This window comes from Anastrepha ludens, chromosome 5 (genome assembly GCF_028408465.1).
Source record: "Anastrepha ludens isolate Willacy chromosome 5, idAnaLude1.1, whole genome shotgun sequence".
In the NCBI taxonomy this organism is placed as follows: domain Eukaryota; kingdom Metazoa; phylum Arthropoda; class Insecta; order Diptera; family Tephritidae; genus Anastrepha; species Anastrepha ludens.
In genome coordinates this window covers 49,030,744-49,052,452 of record NC_071501.1, presented here as the reverse complement: position 1 = coordinate 49,052,452, position 21,709 = coordinate 49,030,744, and the positions used below count along the sequence as shown (strand labels likewise).

At 37.4% G+C, this 21,709-nt stretch overlaps 2 protein-coding genes across 3 annotated transcripts; one reads left to right on the top strand and one right to left on the bottom strand.

Moving 5' to 3' along the window:
• The first annotated feature begins 4,637 nt into the window (after positions 1-4,637).
• LOC128863446 (hornerin) lies at positions 4,638-12,700 on the top strand. Of its 2 annotated transcripts, XM_054102606.1 has the most exons (7): positions 4,638-4,814; positions 7,962-7,977; positions 8,065-8,082; positions 8,271-8,345; positions 10,832-11,886; positions 11,943-12,481; positions 12,540-12,700. In XM_054102606.1, the coding sequence occupies exons 1-7, from the start codon at positions 4,760-4,762 to the stop codon at positions 12,690-12,692; spliced, it is 1,911 nt and encodes a 636-aa protein (XP_053958581.1). In that variant the 5' UTR covers positions 4,638-4,759; the 3' UTR covers positions 12,693-12,700. The 2 variants fall into 2 exon arrangements, with proteins under 2 accessions (XP_053958581.1, XP_053958582.1); XM_054102607.1 differs by lacking the exon at positions 8,065-8,082.
• A 30-nt stretch (positions 12,701-12,730) lies between these two features.
• LOC128863448 (uncharacterized) lies at positions 12,731-19,599 on the bottom strand. The gene is made up of 4 exons (XM_054102608.1): positions 19,377-19,599; positions 13,630-13,893; positions 13,435-13,575; positions 12,731-13,363 (listed from the first exon to the last, which is right to left on the bottom strand). The coding sequence occupies exons 1-4, from the start codon at positions 19,462-19,464 to the stop codon at positions 12,855-12,857; spliced, it is 1,002 nt and encodes a 333-aa protein (XP_053958583.1). The 5' UTR covers positions 19,465-19,599; the 3' UTR covers positions 12,731-12,854.
• Between the last annotated feature and the right edge of the window lie 2,110 nt (positions 19,600-21,709).

Below are 21,709 nucleotides of genomic sequence, written 5' to 3'. Positions count from 1 at the left end.
GACGGTCGCTCCTCGGCAGGCGATGGCAAACCTGCAGATTTTTTTTGCTGTGAAAAAGCTCCTCACAAAAAGCCATCTGCCATTCGGAGGTGGCATAAAACTGTAGGTCAGCCCCATTTGTGGGAAAATATCAAGACGCACACCACAAATAAGGCGAGGAGCTATGTCGGCGATTCTATTAAAATCTGTGTCTAACGTAGTGATGCAAAAGGCTGAAAGCTAACACTCTCACCCTCGGTTTGTTTTTTAAAACTGGTAGGTATTGATTTTCCAAAATTATTGCTCACCTGTGCCCACTCCAAAGAAATTATTTTATACCGGCAGGCATAGACCAGCATAAGAAAGAAAAGTTGAATACTCACCAAGAATTTAACTTAGGCTCCAAATACACAAACAAATAAACCATGCAATAGGAAAATGTTAATATTGACTAAAATTCTTTATGCTTTTAATTATTTTTCATTTCGTTTTTCATGTTTTCAGTAATATTATCTATTCTATTTGTGCATTTGTGTCGCGGCCGTCGAGCATGAAACAGCAAAACGATAGAAAAAGTGTTTTCTAATAGTGGCCGACACTCGGCGGGCATGTCATGAAAAAGCTTCTCATAAAAAAATCATTCCCCGTTCGGAGTAAGCATGAAACTCTTGGTTTCTCCATTTGTGGAACACAGACGCACACTACAAATAGGAGGAGGAGCTCGGTCAAACACCTAACAGAAGTGTACGCGCCAACTATTTATTTATTTTATTTTTTATTTGTACATTTGTAGTTGATATTTCTAAAAGTGATTCCAAATGTTTTTAAGTGAAATTGTATTCTTCAAAGTATGTACTTCACATACACAAGGTGAAGTCCAAAATAAACGAGACTGAGATAAAATAGAAGCGACAGGCGCTTTGTTCTGATAACTTCGAGTTTATTTATTCAAAATAGTCCCCTCTGGTCTCGAATACGCTGAGTGATTGATGGTTATAATACAATTTCTAGTAAAAAAATCAGTCACAATAGTGAATCGATGAAATGGTGCATTGCCCTGCAATAAGCGCTAGCGAATTCGATGAATTCGATGCGACCAACGCTTCAAAATGCCAAGATAGAAAATTGCATTAACGGTTTGGCCCATTGACACGAACTCCTTGTAAACGATTTCCTTGGAATCGTAAAACCAAATGAGTATCGACTTGATTTTTGACTTATCCAAATGCGATTTTGTGGGTGGTAGCTCATCTGGGGCCTTCCATTCTGCACTTTGACGCTTAGTTTCAGGTTCATGTTGGAAACACCACGTTTCATCACCAGTTACAATGTTGTAAAGGATGTTCTTGTCTTTTCTTGCCTCTTTAAAGTGGTTTTCCGAATTAAACAATTCTGAGCTATTTTTGGTCCTCGTGCACAGACCTTTCGTAAGCCCAAATGATTCATTGAAATGCGATAAATCGATGTTTTGGAGGTATTCAATACCGATTCCATGACTTTCAACGATTATTTCGGTTCATTTTTGATAAATTTACGAACAATTTCGATGGAGTTTTCGGTGAATACTGATTTTGGGCAGGCCGTGTGTTCATTGTCATTTATGTCCTCACAACCATTTCTGAAATATGTAAACCACTCATGAACTCTGGCATAAGATAGACAATCACCGCCATACACTTTTTTCATCAATTCAAATGTTTCGGTAAACGTTTTACCGATTTTAAAACAAAATTTGATATTAGCTCTTTGTTCAAAACTCATTTTAGTACCGATGACACTTTACGCAACAACTTCGTTTTCACTGAACCGAATATCACCAAGCTTTCATTGGAAGTCAGCTAGGTATGTAACTTTCAATGCCTAACTCATTAAAAAGATGGAACCACCAAAAACTTTTTTATGACGCCACTCTTGTTTATTTTGGACTTTACCTTGTATATACTACAATGCGAATTATCACGTATTGGCTCAAACAAAAAAGTTTTTCATCATCTTTATCATCATCACGCATAGTGCTCGGTGGGAGCCTTAGGTTAGGTTATGGTTAGGTTGACCTGGCTGTATAGTAGGTATCTTGTAATAAGTCTGCATCTTCTAAGTAAACTCTAAAGATTTAACCTCGAGATACATTCCAGCTTCTCATGGTCTAGAGATCCCAAGCATTTCATTCGAGTTCTAGCTAATACAGGCACGAACCTAGAAGGTGTTCTAAAGTTTCCCTCTCTTCCAGTTGATTTCACAATCTGTAGTTATCATTGCTTGCAATTCCTATCTGCCGCTAACAAATTATGGCCTGTCAGTATACCTACGATTGTTCTGCTGTCTTTTCTAAATTGAGAAAGGACGAATCTGGCATATTTATCTGCATTCTGTTTACATATGATTTTCACTGTTTTGCAGGAGACTAAGTTGTTGCACCTTCTGTCTATCCGTCCTTTGATGTCCGCAACGATGTCATTGTACATCGGCTTTAAGAGTTTTAATATGTCGTTTTCTTGTTCAAATGTTATGTAAACTGCGCTCTTGGTAATCTCATCTACAATTTCATTTCCTGCAATGCCCTTATGTCCGGGTACCCACCGTCTGTCTGCGGCCAATCTCTCTATGGCTTTCCTGCTTCTAAAAACATTTTTAGACGAAATTCCATATGAGTTTATTGTTTTTATCGCTGCTTCACTGTCAACGTATACATATATTTATTTGGAGTTGCTCGTTGTCTTTGCGATTGCAAATTCTGCAGCCTTTCCTACAGAAAAGACTTCTATTGTGAGCCTTAGCTTCCTCCACAATTGTTCGCCATGCTTCTCGGTCCATAGCCATACTACGGTAGTTGGTCGGTCGCTCTTGTGCTTCTTAGATCGTCCTCAAAGTCGTCTAACCATTCTTTCCGCGGTCGACATCTTCGCTTTTCACCAAACATGCGCGCATTCAAAACTTTGCGGGGCATTTTGCAAACATGTCCTAGCCGCCAGATGCGCTGCGATAGAGAGCATTTTCTTCCCGCACTGGACGCAATATTCTTCTTTCCAATATGCTTAATTGTATAATTATATCTGCTTTCAGTGTCCACGTTTCATATCTTTATTTTGCCGCTGGCCAAATAAGTAGTTTATATGTACTTAAATATTTTGATTTTCGTTCTTCTACTCAAGAGCTTTGGCAAAATATGCTCTGTTTGCAGCCTGCATACGGTGTTTAATAGCAGTCGTTCTACTAGGCAGCAGTCCTAGATATTTAATTTTGATCCCCGTTTTCAAATTTATTTAGGTCTGGCGCTTTTCTCAACGTGATAAGTCTTGCGAGGCATTTCATTTATCCTTGATGCAAAGAATACTTATTTTATAACATTCATGTTTCTCGCGAGGATGACCAGGTCATCAGCAAAGTCATATATTTGGGATGGATCGACATCTTTAATTATAGAGCCTATCAGATCAGATTGAACACAAGTGTGGACAACGCGTCTCCCTGCTCCACTCCGGTTTCAACTCTGAATAAATCAGAAGCTGAATAAAAAAAGTTTTTAAGCACCCAAAAGATCGAGTTATTGAATCAAAGTGGCCAAGGAAGAAAATTAATTCTCTAAAAAGCAACAAATTAAAGTTAGCTCAGAATTTTACCATTTAGGCGTCCTTTTAATGAAAAAACTTCTTAGTAAAAAAGTTTATAGCGCTGAAGTCAGAATGGAGGCTGTATTTAGCAATTGCTAAGTCAATACAGGGATATGGAGCTCATCATATTTTCAAGAAGTTGATCAACTCCAGTTGTGCTTTATTAAGAGGATACGAAGATTGCCTAGTTTGACTCCAACCTTATTGAACTTTTGCCAGACGCTATTAAGTTCAAAGAAGTTGAGGTTTGGAAATGCAGAGTCGAAAGCCTAAATAGATTTTATCGAATTAATCAAAATGAGATAATGTGTCTGTTTAAAGCCCGAAGTGATCTATGCTATCTTGCGTGCGAAGGAAGTTCAATGTCACATATAACGATTTCGAAGGGGTGGTTGTTGTTGTTGCATATAGGAGTAACTGAATTCTCTAGTAACAATTGCGGCGGAACGTAAAAGGAATTCAAAAGTTTACCAAACAACAAATTTACATTTTAAAAAGCAGAAAATAAAAAATCCAATCGAAATAAGAGTGTAAACATTTGTACGGGTGTTTATCAATTCACATATAATTTTAAGGTTTGTTTTGCCATGCTTTAATTGATTCTGTCACCTTGCACTTAACGCTCGAATTCATTTCAAATGGAAAACTGCAATGCCATATTTCGTTTCGACACCACCTAAGAATGAATTTCCGTTATACATACATATTTGCATATGCACACATACATATTTGCATATGCACACATACATACATATACGAACCCAAGAAAACTGTTAATCAGTAAGATGAATTTTCATTATCTCCGGTAAAGTTTTTTTTTCTCTAGGTCAAAAGGTATCAATTAATTTCAGTTTCATCGCTCAAAAACATATTTAAATAGAAGCAATGGCGGCCACCAATATGATCCGCTCTATTTCCAATAGCCTACAGTCGAGTTCCTTATCAGAATGTTGTTCCGAGTTCTTCTCAAAGTACTCAAACATTCACATGCGCCTATAAATAAAAATGAGATGACTTTCGAGAAGTGAGTTGTAAACCTTAATAGAGTCTGCTGCTATTTTCATTAATAAAAAGTTGGTGACTTTGACAAGACGTTCCAGTGCTTAAGATTCAGTAAAAAGTGAAAAGTTATTAAACTAACTGCGCTGTAAGCAAGAGGGAAGGCAAACATGAAGACATTCGTAGCCATTCTTTTGGCAATCTGTGCCTGCATTGTAGCAGCAGGTAAATTAATTCGATGCAAACTTTCGTTTTTTTTTTGTGTTTAAGCGTTAAACAATCGTGTGTACAATAACTATATTGCAATATTTTAGAATTTGAAAAAACGAAATCTCTACAAAAATAAGATAATTAACCCACAAAGGGGCACTTTTAAGCGCTCTCACCTAATTTGGCTGAGTATACTTCGACGCAAAAGAGGTTTTCGATTTAACTGTATATATTTATATTTTGAATTGAAGTCATTGTTTTGGTGAGACGCAGTTATTAAAGTGGTCAAATGGATCTTTATAAATAACTTGAAAAATGAAAATTATCCGGAAAACTTTTCAATTCAGAAACAGTCACAGTTCAGTACAAAATGCATTGAAATTGTCAAAAAAAAAAAATATTTTCCAGTTAACAGCTACCTTACAGGTAAACTCCTCTCCGTTTTATACAAAATACAGAGAGGCTAAATTTTAGAAGTCCCAATGTACCACCTAGGAACGACAACGAAATATATATGTAAATTGTAGAAGAAATTTTAAAAATGACAAATCTAATCTTCGTTTTTTGGATGGTTCTTGCCTTATAACATTATATAATATCTTGATATTCTAGTGTACAGAGTTTATTCTGTGTATTCTGAGTACCTTGGGTTATTGTTGCTTATCCCTAGTCTAAATCTTTACTAGTATCTACTTTGTTAGTGCTTTGCTGCTTCTTAAGCAACCACAGCAGCTAAGTGTAGTAGGTGAAGGTGTAACTTTGTTTTTTTTTCTTTATCTTTCTTCTGGTAGAGAATATACCAATTTGATACCTTGCGTAATATGATCAGCAAACCCTCTTCACGTTATTTAATAGAACTTTACTTTATGTGTCGCCATTTCTTTTCTTCCTGAAGGTATGCTGAATTTCGTTAAACAATTTTTTGGGGCTAACAGATCTTTATAGCTCGTAAGTAGGAATGAACAAGTAAGCAAGTGTTAAAGTGTTCGAATCACCTTTTGTGACAGCATGGAGGAGGTCTTACAAATAGGGTTGCTGAAATTAACAAAATTTATTAAATTCACAGTTTGGTTCAGAGTTGACTCAGCAGTGTAAAGGTGAGCTTCAACGGTATCACAATGGGACTATTCAGGCCACTCCACCTAACCTAACCTATCCCATATATATATCCCTTTTATAAAACTTTATTTGTGCTGGTTGCCAATTTTAGACTCAGACAAACTCATAGACAATGAGAGTTACAGCTTGTTAAGTATGACGGACTGCAGACGGTAGATTAGTCTTAAGGCATAAAAAGAGGGCGCGACTTTTTTCGATCTCTGCAATATTTTCGCTGGATCTAAATGAGGTGGGGAGCAACAAGTGCATAAATTCAGTATGCAGTATCTATCGTCATTCCCTTATGCTGTTACATAAAACCGTTATGTGAACAAAATTGTGATACTCTTGTGTAAAAGTGAGCGCAGGTATAGGTGATAGTGAGCCTAAACAGTTATATTAAAAGTACGACATTTTGTTGGCGTATCCAAGCGGGCATAGCTGTAGCCACCATTTGGCTAATCTCGAATTCAAATCCACTGCATACGTGAAAGATCAAATGATAGAAAATGTTTTTTTCTATTATAATATCAGTCACACTTCGGTAGGCAGTGGTAGGCCTGCGAGAGTATTTTTCCCAAAGCTCGTCATAAAAACCAGCTACCGCTTGGACGCAAGGGAGAAGAGTGTTATTCGCGTACGAATTCGATGGCCTTTAGACTTCGCATAATTGCGGCTTGGGATGATCTTCTAGTCATTCAATTTTTGTGCGACTTCTTCCAACATAACCGGTCTTATCCTTTTAATAATAAGACGAATGCTTGCTTCCAAGTTGGACGTAAACCAAGGGTTGCACAACTATTTATAAATCTTCGAAAGACATCAAATCATATGACTGTGCGACTAATTCAGAGGCCCATTTTAAGATGTGATTCGGCCACTAAAAATTCGTTTCAATAAGTTAATACGAGTAATTTCACCCATTCCATGGCATGTTGCACTGCATTTACGGGACCATTCAGACAATTGATAATGAAGAAGACGAGCATCATTTGCATTTAGCGTTTTCCATTAACGATAATGTTGGCTCCGTTCTTAGTTTTGAAACAGAGTGACCAATAAAGCCTCAATCATGCAAAGCACAGCAAAAACATTGTTTACACAGTCTTTGGGTTACTTCGTTGGTTGAGTAGTCATTTGTTGCTTAGAGTCGAAACAAATGCTTCTACATACAATTCGAAAATTTGAAATTTTTGTACCGAACAATAATTTGGTAAATATTTATATATTCCTATCGTTTCGTTGAGGAGCAAAGACCCATGTGGCTGTTCAGTAATCGGTTATGATATAAGATTAGGGGCTGATTATATCTCTGCATCCGGTCTTGGTACTGAGGTTATCAGTTAACGTCCAGGTAGGCGATGGCAACAGCGTTTCCTCTCTGCAGATGTTCTCGGCTCAGCCTATTGTCGTTGAGTTACTGCTCATAACGAATAGCCTGAGGTGACGATTTGAATCGCCTCTTATGACAGGCATCGGTTACCGCGGACAAATTTTAACCCTGTACCCCCTAACACTCTAAATGTCCACTTTTTCTAAAGATGGTTCATAAATCTTTCCTTAACAATTTATTGAAGTATGTATACTGTCCAGAGGTATGTTAAAATTATGCCAATAGCTGGTTAAACAAATACCCTAGGGAAAGCTTTACCATAAATGTCTAAAAAAGCAACCGATAGATGAATGTCGGTTTCTTCTGCTGGCGCTATTCGAAGCTTCTAAATGTGGTGAAATTTTTCTTATTCATTATATTTTCATTGCTGATAACTTTTGACCTTTCGACGAATTATTTTATAATTCTAGGCACTATCGCTGATGCTGGCGCAGTCAGACATACCCACACATGCGTACATATAATATAAATTTTTCTATTTGAATTTGAATACCGTATTGGATGATGATATATGCACACACATTCATGCATACACACACACACATTTATGCTACACATATACATAATAATATGATTATGCAATTATTTTGACGTATTAATCTATTGAAATTTGTATTTTAATATTTTTGATTATTTTCCATTTTCTAATTAAAATCTATTTTGTTTTTCAGAGGAACTGGAGAGCAGGTAAACTAAACACAAATTTCATTATGAATTAATTAGTAAAATAAATAAATAAATATAAATGATAAAATTTTTGTATTTCTTTTTAAGGCATAATTTCCATAAATTGTAAGTACCTAAACAATGAAGGAATCTTATCAGTAAAGAAATTGCAATTGCATTCCTAATTGGCTTGGTACAAAATTTTCTCAAAAACTTATTAGATCCCAAACTTTTTTTATTAACATATTTTTTAATTTAAGACATAGATTTTGAATTGAGTTTCATATTTAAATGTATTTTTTATCTAAATATAGACACTACAGTCAGCACCAGCAAACGGTAGAAGAGGCTAAGAGGAAAATTGGAGATGTAGTGTCTGAATTTGATGGGTAAGCATGCATTTTTGTAGATATATACAAGGTGGCGCACAATTAATTACCCTATTGGAAGATTTATAATTTTTGTAAATGGCGTCGTACGTCAATCATACTTGGTGACAGCTGCAGTATACAAACAGACCAGCAATGGAGCGCTTAAAGAGCAAAATAAGATTTTCATCACTCAGAATCAGTTTCTTTATTTAGTAAAAAAGTTTTTCAAAAATAAAATAGGATGATTAATTTGCGCCACCTTGCATAATATACATTATTTATTTATGTGTTCATCGAACTGAAAAATATAATTTCATATTTCTCAATTTTAAGTATGCGATATTCAATAACCTTCAGTCTTCTACTTCAAAAATCGTATGCTAAGTGATAAACGTAGGAAGAGTGTGGTCGAGGTAGAAAGGAGAGACGCGCATAATGTTTGAGTTGTATTTGAGTTATTAGCACATTAAGTAAAATATACAGAAGTATCGTTGCCTTTATATGAAACTTGGAGATATGAGGGTAGGCTAATGAAATCATGGAGCTTGAGGTTTGACGCATGCCATTTATGAATTGGGTGACACAATTGGGAGGAGTTTTACTATGGTTGGGCAAAGCATGGCGTGATATATGCTTTTAGTTTAGCTTTAGATGCTGGGTCTTCCAAATCATGTTTTGTTGGCCCCGATGTGCCGCGGGGGCTTGTCCTAGGTCCCTTTTGTTCATTCTTTTTGTGAATGGTACGAGGGTTATTTGAAAAGTCAGTGCAAAAATAAAAACTACGTAATTGTTTGAGGTTAACCTTTTTTTCGACGTAGTTTCATTTTAGGCTTATCCTTTTTGCCCAACGGTGTTCTACTTTGTTGATACCTTTTGAATAATAGGATTTGTCCAACTCTGAAAAATTTCCATTTGTTTCTGCAATCACCTCTTCGTTTGAATTAAATCCTTTTTCCTGTCAGTCATTTCTCCAAATTGGGGAACAAATAGTAGTCCGAGTGATCCGAGAGAACCAATCCTGGAGATTATGGGGTGTGTGAATCGAGTTAAGACCTATTTCCATTAATTTTGTGACCCCTACTGCTGAGAAGTGAGCTGGTGCGTTGTCGTGATGGAAAGGGAAAATCACTCGAATTCTTCGATTCAAATGAATGCCAAATACTAAGAAATATACCGATCTGGCTGAAACTGGGTGTGTTCTTCCAACAGATACTTCTAACTAAACAGTAGTGAAAGGCCAGGATCTTGAACATTAGGATGTCCGCACAAAATGAAATTACGAATAGCCGTTCTATTTTACACCACTCTGCTTTCTTTTGTCGTGACATTCTAATGTGCAAAACTTTGTTTTTGGTCTAATGCCATCACTTTTAATATGACACATTTTTTTTTAAGTTTTTTTTCTCGGATTTTTTAGCCTTTAGGGAAAACATGGCCGTAAAATATAGTTACGTTTTTTCCTAGTAATAAATTGTGATAGTTGAGGGTAGTTTTCATCGAAAAAATACATAGAATGAATTTAAAATAAATCAATATACAAAATCACTGCACATTTGGAACCTTACATTCCATAGCTGTATTTCTAAAGCGCTTATAGAGTTAATTTAAAATGAGAAGGAGTTTTTCAAACCTGCTTAAATTAAATGTTTATTATTATTCCCTAATTATTCCACTTGGGAGCATAGGTACTCGCCAAGACTTCGCCATATGAGACGATTTGTTGCTGCTGTTTTTGCGCTATCCCACGAGATGTTGACTGCGGCTAACTCACACAATTTCGATTTTCTCCAGAAAGTTTTGAATTGACCTCGCGCTCTATTTCCTTGGGGATCCCCATCTACTGCCATCCGAATTAAGTGATCTGGTGGTCTTCTGAGGGTGTGACCTATCCGTCACCATATTCTGCGTTTTACCTGCCGCGGGATAGGCTCTTCATCAGTATGGTTTTACAGTGTTTCATTATTGGTTTTTTTTACCAGAATATTCTGCTAATAATGCGTAAGCATTTGCTTATAAAGATCTGAAGCCTCTGTGTGATTTTGTTTGAGACTAGCCATGTTTCACTTCCGTACAGCAATGTCAACTTTCCACAAGAGTTGAATATTCGCCACTTCGTTCGCCCGCCGAAGCGCGAGCTCGTCCGAACTGAGTCAAGTCGACCGAAAATTATTGCAAGAATAGTTGTTCAGTCTGCAGTTGATGTTTTCTTCGGCACTGTCATCTATTAATATTGTACAGCCAAGGTAAAAGAAGCTATCGACGAGAAGCTATCAACTAAATATTTATTAGAATTAAATTTTTGGGCTTGGATTAAAAGTTTCTTATGAGTAGAAGTAAACCCAAAATGCATTATTTTACGACAAGCTATGCTAAGCTGCTTTCAAAACCTAAAGGAGATCCCATGTTTTCCATGATTAACTTAAGTAGATTATTAGACAAGTTCAGGGGGTTTACCCTCTACTAATAACCAAATATTGATATATTCTTATCACTTTATTTTTTAGCCAACACCAGGCCTCATTTGAAGAAGTCGGCTCCTATGGTGGAGTTGGTACAGTCGGACTTTCAAGTGGTAGTAGCGGCTACGGTAGCAGTGGCTATTCCAGTGGACTTTCCGGTTCATCTGCTCTATCAGGTCTCTCAGCCGCTGAACTGGCCAGTAGCTCATCTTTCGGCGCCTCTAGCAACAGTGCTGCTTCATTTGGTGCCAGTCACTCTGCAAACTTTGGCAGTTCTTCATCGTTTGGTGCTGGCTCGAATTTTGCTAGCGGTGCTAGCAACGGTGCCGCTGTTGTGATACCTGTCACCTCGGGTGGTGCATCAAGCAGTTTCACAGAACAAACTGAAAATGTACAGCAGCAAGTTATACCTGAAATTATTGTATCAGGAGGTGGATCGGGTGGCCATGAGAGCTATGTACACCATGAGGAACGTCGCACTGAAAGCCAGCCCGTCATTACTTACAGTGCGCCTGTTGGTGGTGCCCAGAACTACGTCCACCATGAGGAGCGTCGCACTGAAAGCCAACCCGTCATTACTTACACTGCACCTGTTGGAGGCGCCGAGAACTATGTTCACCACGAGGAACGTCGCGTACAGTCTCAGCCCGTCATTCAATATACTGCACCATCTGGTGGTTCTGAAAACTACTATCACCACGAAGAACGTCGTGTACAAGCCCAACCCGTCATTCAATACACTGTGCCTAGCGGTGGTTCAGAGAATTATGTGCATCATGAGGAGCGTCGCGTTCAAAGCAAAGCAGTACCTGTTATCCAATACACTGCCCCATCTGGTTCTGAGAACTATGTGCATATTAAAGAGGAACGCATCCAACAAGCTGCACCCGTCCAAATTGTTGCTCCCTCCGGTCAAGAGTCGTACGTTAAATATCGCAAAGTGACCACTTCGGCACAACCACAGTTGATCGTACCATCTGTCGGTGGCTCCCACTCATCATACCTTCAACACTCAGCTTCTTCAAACGTAGCTTCGCAACTAAACAATCTGTTAAGTGGTGCATTGACTGCTGGTCAAGCATCTCACGTGGGTGGATTCGGTAAGAGTTATAAGTAATATGATAAAGTAAGTGAACTAAAAAATTTCATATTTCAGGCGGTCATTCCGCACAAAGCGATTTCGGCTCACAGAGCCGTTTCGGTGTTCAAAACGGATTTAGAGCTCAACATGGTTTTGGAGCCCAAAGCAGTTTTGGAGCAGAAAATGGTTACAGTGCTCACAGTGGTTTTGGTGCTGGCAGCAATGCCGCACTTACCCAGGCTTCACAGCTTGGTGCTGGTTTTGGAGCTCAATCGAAGTTTGGCTCCCAATTCGGAGCTGAGTCTAGTTTTAACTCCAAATTTGGTTCAGCCTTTGGTGCAGAATCCGCATATGGTGCAAATTCAGGCTTATCTTCCGGTGTCGGAGTTGGCGCCTCGGGCTTACATCATTACATTTCCGAGTCGGAGCGTTTGGCAAAGGCGCAAGCCCAAGATATTGGTGTTGCTGGTGTTCGTACCGGTGGTAGTCAATTGGCTGACTTGTCAGGAGGCTATGGCAGCAATCTTGGTCTTTCAGCAAATGTAGGAGGCTCTGGCGGTGGCTACAAGACCAAGTCTTGGGAGAAGGCTTCCAAGTGGTCCTCACAGTCTGAGGTAAAATTTGTAATAATGGTTTAAGGGAATAGTTTAACATAAGATTTTCTTTATACAGTTTGGACCCGACGGTCAAGTTAAAAATTACAAGGAACTTTCAACAGGCGAAAGTGAGAACTACGATATTAATGGCCAGCGTATTGGTTACAAGGCAGCCACAACGACCCTCGACGACAACGGAAAGGTCAGCAGTTACACCCTTCACACATAAATCCTACCTCGATTTTTTACAGTTAAAATACTTTAATGTGTTCTTTTACGCTAAGCTAATCTCGCTGATTATTTTATTGTAAACATAAAAAATTTAAATTCTTAAATAAAGAAAAAAATGTTACTTAAATTTATATAATTCCCTTATTTTTAACTTATCCAATTATCTACTAGGAAATGGTTTCTCTAATTTCCCATCGACCACCTTAATAACTGGGCTTGTGGGTTGGTGCATCAGCCCTGCGCCAATATGGTGGTCCCTTCGTTGTCTATTATCAACTATAGAAGTCATACAATAGCAGGGCTTCCAGCTGGGCGTTCTATGGCCAGCCACAGTATTTGGGCGGTATTGTTCATTATATGTACGCTCAGTGGTCCACACATTAGAAGAGGGTACATTAGAAGAAGGCACATAGCTGTTCCAGCCATCTCCTCGTCTATAAACGGTTCCAACATTTCCGCCTCGACCATTGCCTGTCGCTACATAAACGGGCACGTTATTTGGGTAGTACTGTGGGTAGTAATAATTAGGGCCAGCACCTTGCCCTCTACTTTCATAACTGCGTCGTTCAGATGAGAAATTTGGATTCCATTGGTTTTTAGGATCATTGGGCTTGCGTGTTTTTTGTGTGGGTCCACTGCGACCTTTAAATATAGGCACACTGGCATCCTCTAACGAAGAATTTAATTAATATAATAAGAAAAATGTAAAATGTAAACATTATTTAGTAACCTGAACCCACCTTTATCGCCGTCCTGTGCTGAGCTCGTCGCATTAGCATCGCTATCTCCATCAGTCGATATTTCAAACGTTATGTCCGTGTGTATGCCAACACGCTTCTTATGCTTTCCCACGTCAGTTATTTCCACGCTCTCTGTGTTCTCTAAGCAGCGAAAATGCATTTTAAATGATTCCCTTTTACTACTTTTTAATTTACCTTTAGACTTTTGTGTGTCACTCGTGTCGACAGTCACGCGCACGCCATGTATTTTCGGTCCAGATTTACTGCTTCCAGTACTACTGCTGATGGTGGTTGTTGTATCGCTACCTCTTCCGTTCGTTCCACTTTCGGAGCCACTTCTGTTTTGAGTGCCGTCCCCTCTGCTACCTTGCCCTGTGCCAGGTACTATTGGCACATCGGAGGTGTTTTTATTTTCCGCGTCGTCAAAATCCAATTTCGGTGAAACCTTATTCGCTTGAGCTAAAGGGGGGAAAAACAGAATTTCAAATTTTCCAATTTGCAAATGTTGGTCAAATCACGCATATTTAATTATATTTTATTTGCTTTAGGTGAGTTGTGATAATTTACTTAGTCTAACATGACGAATGAGACTCATTTCGATTGCAAAAGAGCAAAAATTAAATTAAAAACTTTAAACTCGCAACAGTAATAATAATTATATTATACAATTATTTGTAGGATATTAGAAGTGATGGCAGAATTACAATTTTTTTTGAGTTCACTTTTTGACATTTTTTAGTATAGCTTTGTTTGGCGCTTACGTGTACCAAAAGTTCGCTAGCATTCAATTTAGAGGTATCGGAATATAAATTGAAATAAAACAACGAAAGTTCAAATTGATTGGACAATCTGTATTAGTTTTGTGTAGAACCATTCATGATATTTATTTTTTAAAGATAGTCCCTTTCAAATGTTGGCCGCAACTGCGTGGCAATTTAGCCATCCGTAAACACAAATTTTGAATGACTCGCTGTGAGACTTCGCCCGGATTTCGTGAATAACTTTAGTAATGTTGGCTTTCAATACCCCAATCGAAACTGGTTTATCCAAAAAACAATTGATTGGACTGCGGGTGAATACTTACTGCAGACATGAAATATCAAATGATAGAAAGGCGTTTTTTCTAAAATGATTTCACCTCCACATCCAAAGTCGAGTGCATTTCCGCTATGAAAAAGCTGCCCATAAAAATCACCTGCCATTCGGAAGTGGTATGAAACTGTAGGGATGTTTGTGGAGGACAAACATAATTATATACTTTTATAAATAAATTAGTCACATCATATCTTTCGCCCCTTTTTCTTTTTTCTTTTACTTTTTCTTTGCTATCCTCATAAGGCTTGCGCGTAGTTACATACTATCATACTAATGAACTCATCACCCAGGCTTTCCTAGTAGTTGATCCCGTCCGCTAAAGCTCCATGTAATGAACTACTAAGTCAAAATAATAATATATGTTTCGGAGGTTCAGTGCTCAATAAATAATTACTAACCAATCCAAAAGCAAAAAAGGCTAATTCCACCGGTTTACAAATAGTTAACGGGGTTTTTACTCTCGGAACAGATCATTTAATTCGTATGTAAAATCGGTCACTGAGTCTGAAAATGTACATCATTTTCTTGCTATCATGTAGCTTGCTAAAAAAACTCATATAGAAAAAATCCAACGACAGCAATCTAAGATTCTTCGAATTTTGACCATGTCTGACAGGTACACGAAAAATGATGACATCCACAGGACTTTTAACTTAGCAAGAGTAGACGAAGAAATCAAAAAGATAACAACAAGGTACTATAAAAAAATACACACGCACAGCATGCAGAAATCAACAAACTTCTTGAAAGGGAAAGAAACGGGAAAAGGCGTTTAAAGAGAACCCGACCAAGCGACTTAGTATGATAAATGCTAAAAAACCATAAATATGTAAAAAAAATAATTAAAAACAGTTGTAAAATGTAATCATGTAAAGTGAAACTTGTATTGTATTATTGTATATTATTTCGGTTATTTTAATTTTATCGCTTTTGACACTGGCCATTAAGCGATGTATATAAATCCTGACCAAATTGTTAAACAACATACTTAATGTCAAAGGACAGATGTATAAAAAATAAATGGGGGATAAAAACAAAAAAAAAAAAAAATGTAGTTTTCGAGATATCGCCCAATAATGGTTTTGGATTAAATAAAAACGTAGATCATGAAAATGTATAATATTTGGAGAATCCATTAACCGATCACAATAAATCGCTTATTATTAATTAAAGGTCATAAATTTGTAATCTCTCGTTTTTGCCCTATTTTTGCATTAAAACTAAGCATTTTCAAGATATTAATGATGATAAAAGAATATGCTAAGATACTCGTCATCGCCAAGGAGCAAATATCCAAAAATCTTCTGCAGAATCTTTCTCTCAAACACTCCAAGGGAGACCTCATTAGCTTTGTTCGTCGGGAGAGAACTTTACTATTCAAATGCGTACTTGTTCCAAAGTAGGGGGATTTCAACGCTGCTATTGTTATCGGTGTTTATGCTAGTTCTTAAAAACACGAATTCGTGGGTTCCGATACGTCAGTACGCTGATTGTTTGTTTGATGACAGGGTGTACTTCGTTTTGTGCTAGTTAACCACGATACTCATTCGCTTTGCTTCTTTATCTACTTTGGAAATGTCAGAACTAACAGCGCGGTTGTTAAGCCCGACGATATCAGTACGCTCTTATAAAAAATTATGTGAGTTCGTAGCTCAAATGAAAAAGAGATAATCACTAGGTGCCAAATGGGTACTAAATAGAACTTCCAAGCTCTCTGAGTTTACAGCGCGTCGATAAAGGCGTTAGTGGTCGATCGCCTAGTTCAATTTGGTCAGTTGTAGACAATAGACACTCAAATTGAGTATTTGGTTCGATGACTGTAGATTATTGTGAGTGATCTTCCAATCCTACCAAACACATAGCAAAAGATACTTGACCATTAATCCGTGCTCGGCGCATGACCGACTCAACATGATTTTTTGATCGCTAGTTACTATTCGCTTCTGAAATGGGTTAACTACGTTACGTTTCAGCAAATAATAGCAAAAGTCAATTCGGAAATTTTGTATCTCGGGAAAGAAACGTTTTATCTTTAGAAGGAACTGCATATTTTTAGGACCCTTTCTTAGTACAGAAAGCGGAAACAATAGTGCTTATTTTTTAATTTCAGCTGTCTTCAATACTATTTCAATCACAATTTTTAATAGCTGTTTAGAACAAGACGCAGAATCGTCAACTCAATTTGTGAATGTGGTCTGTAAACAGGGCAAATCGCAAAAGGTATTCTGGGTTCTGGAGCTAAATGCTATTGAAAAATATTTGGCCGTATTCAAATGAGAGAGAGTGCACTCGTATTTAAAAAGTACGATGACTCAAGAGCGGTTGAATAGGAAGGGTCATCTTTGAATCTATGGAGACTCAAATGCCCACAGGGGAGAGAGTTTTAGAAAGAATTATAACAAGTAGAAATCAAATTATATTTAGTTTGTTTCATGTTTGTGCGATTAAATGCCCTTAGCTGTTTCATTGTAATTTTAATTTCATTTTATTTCATTAAAAAATGTGCTTCTGTTGTTTTATAATTAACTTTATGATGAACAGTGAGAGAGCATTTTACACAACTATTTCATAAGGAATAGAGGAGCAGGTCTTAAAAAACGCCTGAAAGTTTTCGGGTTGGTCCTCATATCAGCTTCAAATTTACGAATATGTACAAAAATATATACCAAGTTCGAATTTGTTGGAAAGCTTTACTTACAGTGTTGGACAAACGTTTTCGTTAACTGGAAAATCCAAATAAATTTTTTGAAAAATGTGTTGATACAGCTTTATTTGAAACCTTTCTCTAATCACAATGAACTAAAAAAATGCACGTCTTAACATGAAATAACAAAGTTATGAGGAAAAACGCAAAAACTGCGTAGAAAAAAGTCTACATAAAGTACAAAAATTATTTACTTTTGCGTGAAAACTTTACTTTGCATCGAGGATGTAGTTGCTTTTTAGTATTTAGTTGGTTTACCGTTAGCATCAATAACCACTTGAAGCTGACAAGTCATCGAGACAACTGGATTGTTTGGACTTTCAACTTAAACTTTTGTCCATCACTGTAAGTGTTTAAACTTCTTGGAACAGCGCATTTTAGCCATAATTTCACTTTTGTACGAGTTTTGCATACAAAAAATTATTCGCGGAATATAACGGAACTATTTATATTTTCTTTGATATATTGTGCATTCAACAAGTGATTTTAATCGCGGATAGAAGCATGTGTTGTTAAAAAATAAAATGAAATCTTCGAACGCATATAAGAGGCATATTTTGTATATTTTTTATAAAAGCGGTAAAAATGCAACAACTGCTGCTGCAGAAATAAACACTGTTCACGGAGAGGATACCGTAAGTGTAAGGACTGCACAAAAGTGGTTTTCAAATTTCCGAAGTGGTAACTGCGACGTAGAGGATGCCACGCGCGCTGGTCGTCCTGAAGTCTTTAACTCCGACACCTTGCTCGAACTTGTGGAAGCTGAGCCAAATTTCACAGCCGATATGATAGCTCAGAGGTTAAATTCATCGCATGGAATAGTTCACAGGCACCTGGTTCAGTTGGGAAAGGTTTGAAAGCTGGGAAAATGGGTTCCGCATACACTTTCCGTCGCCAACCTTCAGCAGAGAGTGAATGTGTGTTCTCAGCTGCTGCAACGACTTGAAAATGAAAGTTTTTTGAACCGTATCGTTACTGGTGATGAAAAATGGGTCTTTTACAATAATCCTGTTCACAAACGCCAATGGTTAGATAAAGATGAAACACCAAAACCGAGCCCTAGAGATGGCCTTCACCCCGAGAAGATTCCCCTGTCTATTTGGTGGGGTATGACCGGTATTGTTTATTATGAACTTCTGGAACCAAACCAGACGATAACTGCTGATTATTATTCCCATCAGCTATCAAACCTGAATGAGGCACTTAACAAAAATCGAACATATTTAGTCAATGGACGCAAAGTTTTGTTTCACCACGACAATGGAAGACCTCATACCGCAAGGCAAACATTAGGCAAGCTGAACGAGCTCGGATGGGAGCTAATGCCGCATCCACTATACTTTCCAGATATTGCACCTTGTGATTATCACCTTTTCCGTGTACTTCAATCCCATATTAGTAACAAGAACTACTCCTCAAAAGAAGCTATAAAAAGGGATATCGAAGCGTATTTTGGTTCCAAGGACAAACAATTTTTTGAGCAGGGAATTAAAAATTTTCCTAAACGTTGGGAAGACATGGTAAATAATGAAGGAAAATATATTATTGATTAATAAATACCTTAAACATATTTTTTATTAATTTTAAAACCACCTTTAAAAAACGCACGAACTTATGGACTGGCCTGATATTTCATTAGTTAATTCAAGGTTTAAAAAAGTTGTTTTTCAATTTTTAGCTGTTTTTTCGCATACCATGGAATCTTATAGCAGTTCTTGCTTACAATTTTTCGATAGGGTTATTCATTTTGCACCACCTTGTATTTCTAAGTGTTGTACGTCTTAGTTTTCCACGCTTGAACCTTAAATGTTTATAAATTACAGCTGTGACCACGACGTTCATATGTATAAAAACAGAAATAAACTCAAAATTGGCGGTCGTAATGGCGCACCCCTTTTTAATTAGAAATGATTTTTCTTTTTTACAACTGTAGATTTATATGTAAAGTCGATTTTAACCAACATTTGTTTCTATTGCTTTAAAAAGTTATACCATCTCACCATGATATTATACGCAAAATGAAAAACACTTTATTTTAATTTTTTTTTTTTTTTTTTTTGTTTACTTGTTGATTTTCTTTTTTAATTTGTTCGGAAAGTGATTGTTAAAAGTTAAGCTTAGATTAATGTTTTCTTGGGCGCACCTTTGACATTTTGTGGCAACAACACGAAGGCAATCAATAATGACAACAAACAGATCGATGATGTTATTGATAAATATTCCCCTCTCATTGTGCAGGAATTATCAAATTATAAGAACATTTACGTTGTATGCAAATTTTGGTTAATCCATTAATCCATTAATGAAAAAATGGGCTTTTACTACACGATTTTTGCCGTTCACGTTTGAAGTTGGTTTACAACTAACGCATCCGATTGTTCAAATTCTTCACAGAACTGTTTGCTGGATATTTTGAAATACATAGAAAAAACCCATTCATTATTATTGTGCTTGTGCGAGTATATACGTGATTATTTGATAATAATAAAAGGAAACACAACAGCAAAAAATTGTTAGTAGCCAAATAAACTTAAGTAAGAAACAATTTAGAATCGTAGAACAAAAAACACATAATAATAAAAAAAAGTTTATAAATATTCATTCTGAGCTGTGAGCTTCAAAGCGTTTCATGTTTGAAATTACCCGCAGTTAATTCTCTTATTAAATCGTAGGAGATTTTTTCACGCGCACAACCGACATCTCCACCGACGCATCCAGCACCAGCGGCCAAGTTCTCGCTGCCTCCAGTTAAGTAATTAGAAACTTACATACCTACAAAGGTATACATACACACACACATCTAAATACATTAATACATCCATATGTGCATGTTCGTAGATGCCTCGATTGACGTTTCAAGCGGTAGTCGATAACATCTTTAAGCTACCGGCAATACCACCTATTGCCAGCGGAGAGATACACACTGTGGCAGTTAGTGCTGCTGCCGAGAATGAGGCACGAGTATATTGGTGATGAATGATGTTAGCGCGTGTTGAACTAATGGCGGCATCTCTGAATAAACGGTGTGTGTATGCAAGCAGGCATGGCTAAGTACAAAACCGGGGACTTACTGGCTAATGTACGTATGTACGTATGTATGTATAAATGCATGTATAAGTATATGCAAGCCTATGTTTGTGAATGTCTATTTAGTGTATTTCAATGGCAAGCTTGACGAATATATACCAACTCGGACAGACTAATTATCTTTAATCGTCTAGGAAATCTCGTGTTATTCAAAGTTTTAATTTTTTTGCAAAGTATTCATATCTATGTGCGTATGTACTTTTTATATGTATGTATTATAAATATGAATGTAAATCTGAAATAATTTTTATGCGCGCACATACATAAACACGCATTCATTTGAGTCACCGACAACTTCACTGGCGAGTTTACCTGAAATTTGGAGTAGCCAATATGAAAAAGTTTCTTTATAATCCACAACAAAGATCCGTCCTTCAACATCTTGCAAGTTCTTATTAGCAGCTCCTTTTCACGCCTTTTCCAAATGTTACACATTTTCGGATAGGGTGACTAATTTTACATGCCTTATTATTATTAAAAAACTTACTAACAAAAACTTAAACATAATGGTCTATTTATAAGTTCGTGCGGTTTTACAACAGATGGCGTCACTTGATTATTATTCCATCGATCCACATTTCCAAACATTCATTGGAGAGCTACTGTCGTAAGGCACAAACGTCAGTATAAGTTTTTTATTTGAAGCGTAAACAACAATATTTTTACCACACTTGAAAATGTCGAATTTCGTGCCAAATAATGTGTTTTTGCGGGGAATTCTTCTTCATTATTTTAATATGAAGAAAAAAGCAGCCGAAAGTCATCGTATCTTGGTGGAAGTTTATGGTGAGCATGCTCTATCTGAGCGAACGTGCCAGAAGTGGTTTGCACGCTTTAAAAGTGGTGATTTTGGCTTGGAAGACGAAGAACGCGAGGGTGCGCCGCCAAAGTTCATGGATACCGAATTGGAGGAATTGCTCGATCAAGATCCGGCTCAAACGCAAGAAGAGGTTGCAAAAACTTTGGGAGTTGATCAATCAACCATTTCCAAACGTTTAAAAGCCATGGGAATGATCCGAAAGGTAGGCCATTGGGTGCCGTATGAATTGAAGCCAAGAGACGTTGAACGCCGTTTTATGGCATGCGAACAACTGCTTCAACGGCACAAAAGAAAGGGTTTTTTGCATCGAATTGTGACTGGCGATGAAAAGTGGGTCCATTACGACAATCCAAAACGTCGGGCAACGTATGGATACCCTGGCCATGCTTCAACATCGACGTCGGCGCAGAATATTCATGGCCTGAAGGTTATGCTGTGTATCTGGTGGGACCAGCTGGGTGTTGTGTATTATGAGCTACTGAAACCGAATGAAACGATTACGGGGGATGTCTACCGACGACAATTGATGCGTTTGAGCCGAGCACTGCGAGAAAAACGGCCGCAATACG

What these genes read in the sequence shown, in the direction of transcription:
- LOC128863446 (XM_054102606.1), top strand. Translation starts at nt 4,760, where the DNA reads ATGAAGACATTCGTAGCCATTCTTTTGGCAATCTGTGCCTGCATTGTA. An exon ending in GTAGTGTCTGAATTTGATGG is followed by an intron (nt 8,346 to 10,831) that starts GTAAGCATGCAT and finishes TTTATTTTTTAG; the next exon opens with CCAACACCAGGCCTCATTTG. An exon ending in ATCTCACGTGGGTGGATTCG is followed by an intron (nt 11,887 to 11,942) that starts GTAAGAGTTATA and finishes TTCATATTTCAG; the next exon opens with GCGGTCATTCCGCACAAAGC.
- LOC128863448 (XM_054102608.1), bottom strand. Translation starts at nt 19,464, where the DNA reads ATGAGAGGGGAATATTTATCAATAACATCATCGATCTGTTTGTTGTCA. An exon ending in GTTGCCACAAAATGTCAAAG is followed by an intron (nt 13,894 to 19,376) that starts GTGCGCCCAAGA and finishes TCCCCCCTTTAG; the next exon opens with CTCAAGCGAATAAGGTTTCA. An exon ending in AGCACAGGACGGCGATAAAG is followed by an intron (nt 13,364 to 13,434) that starts GTGGGTTCAGGT and finishes ATTCTTCGTTAG; the next exon opens with AGGATGCCAGTGTGCCTATA.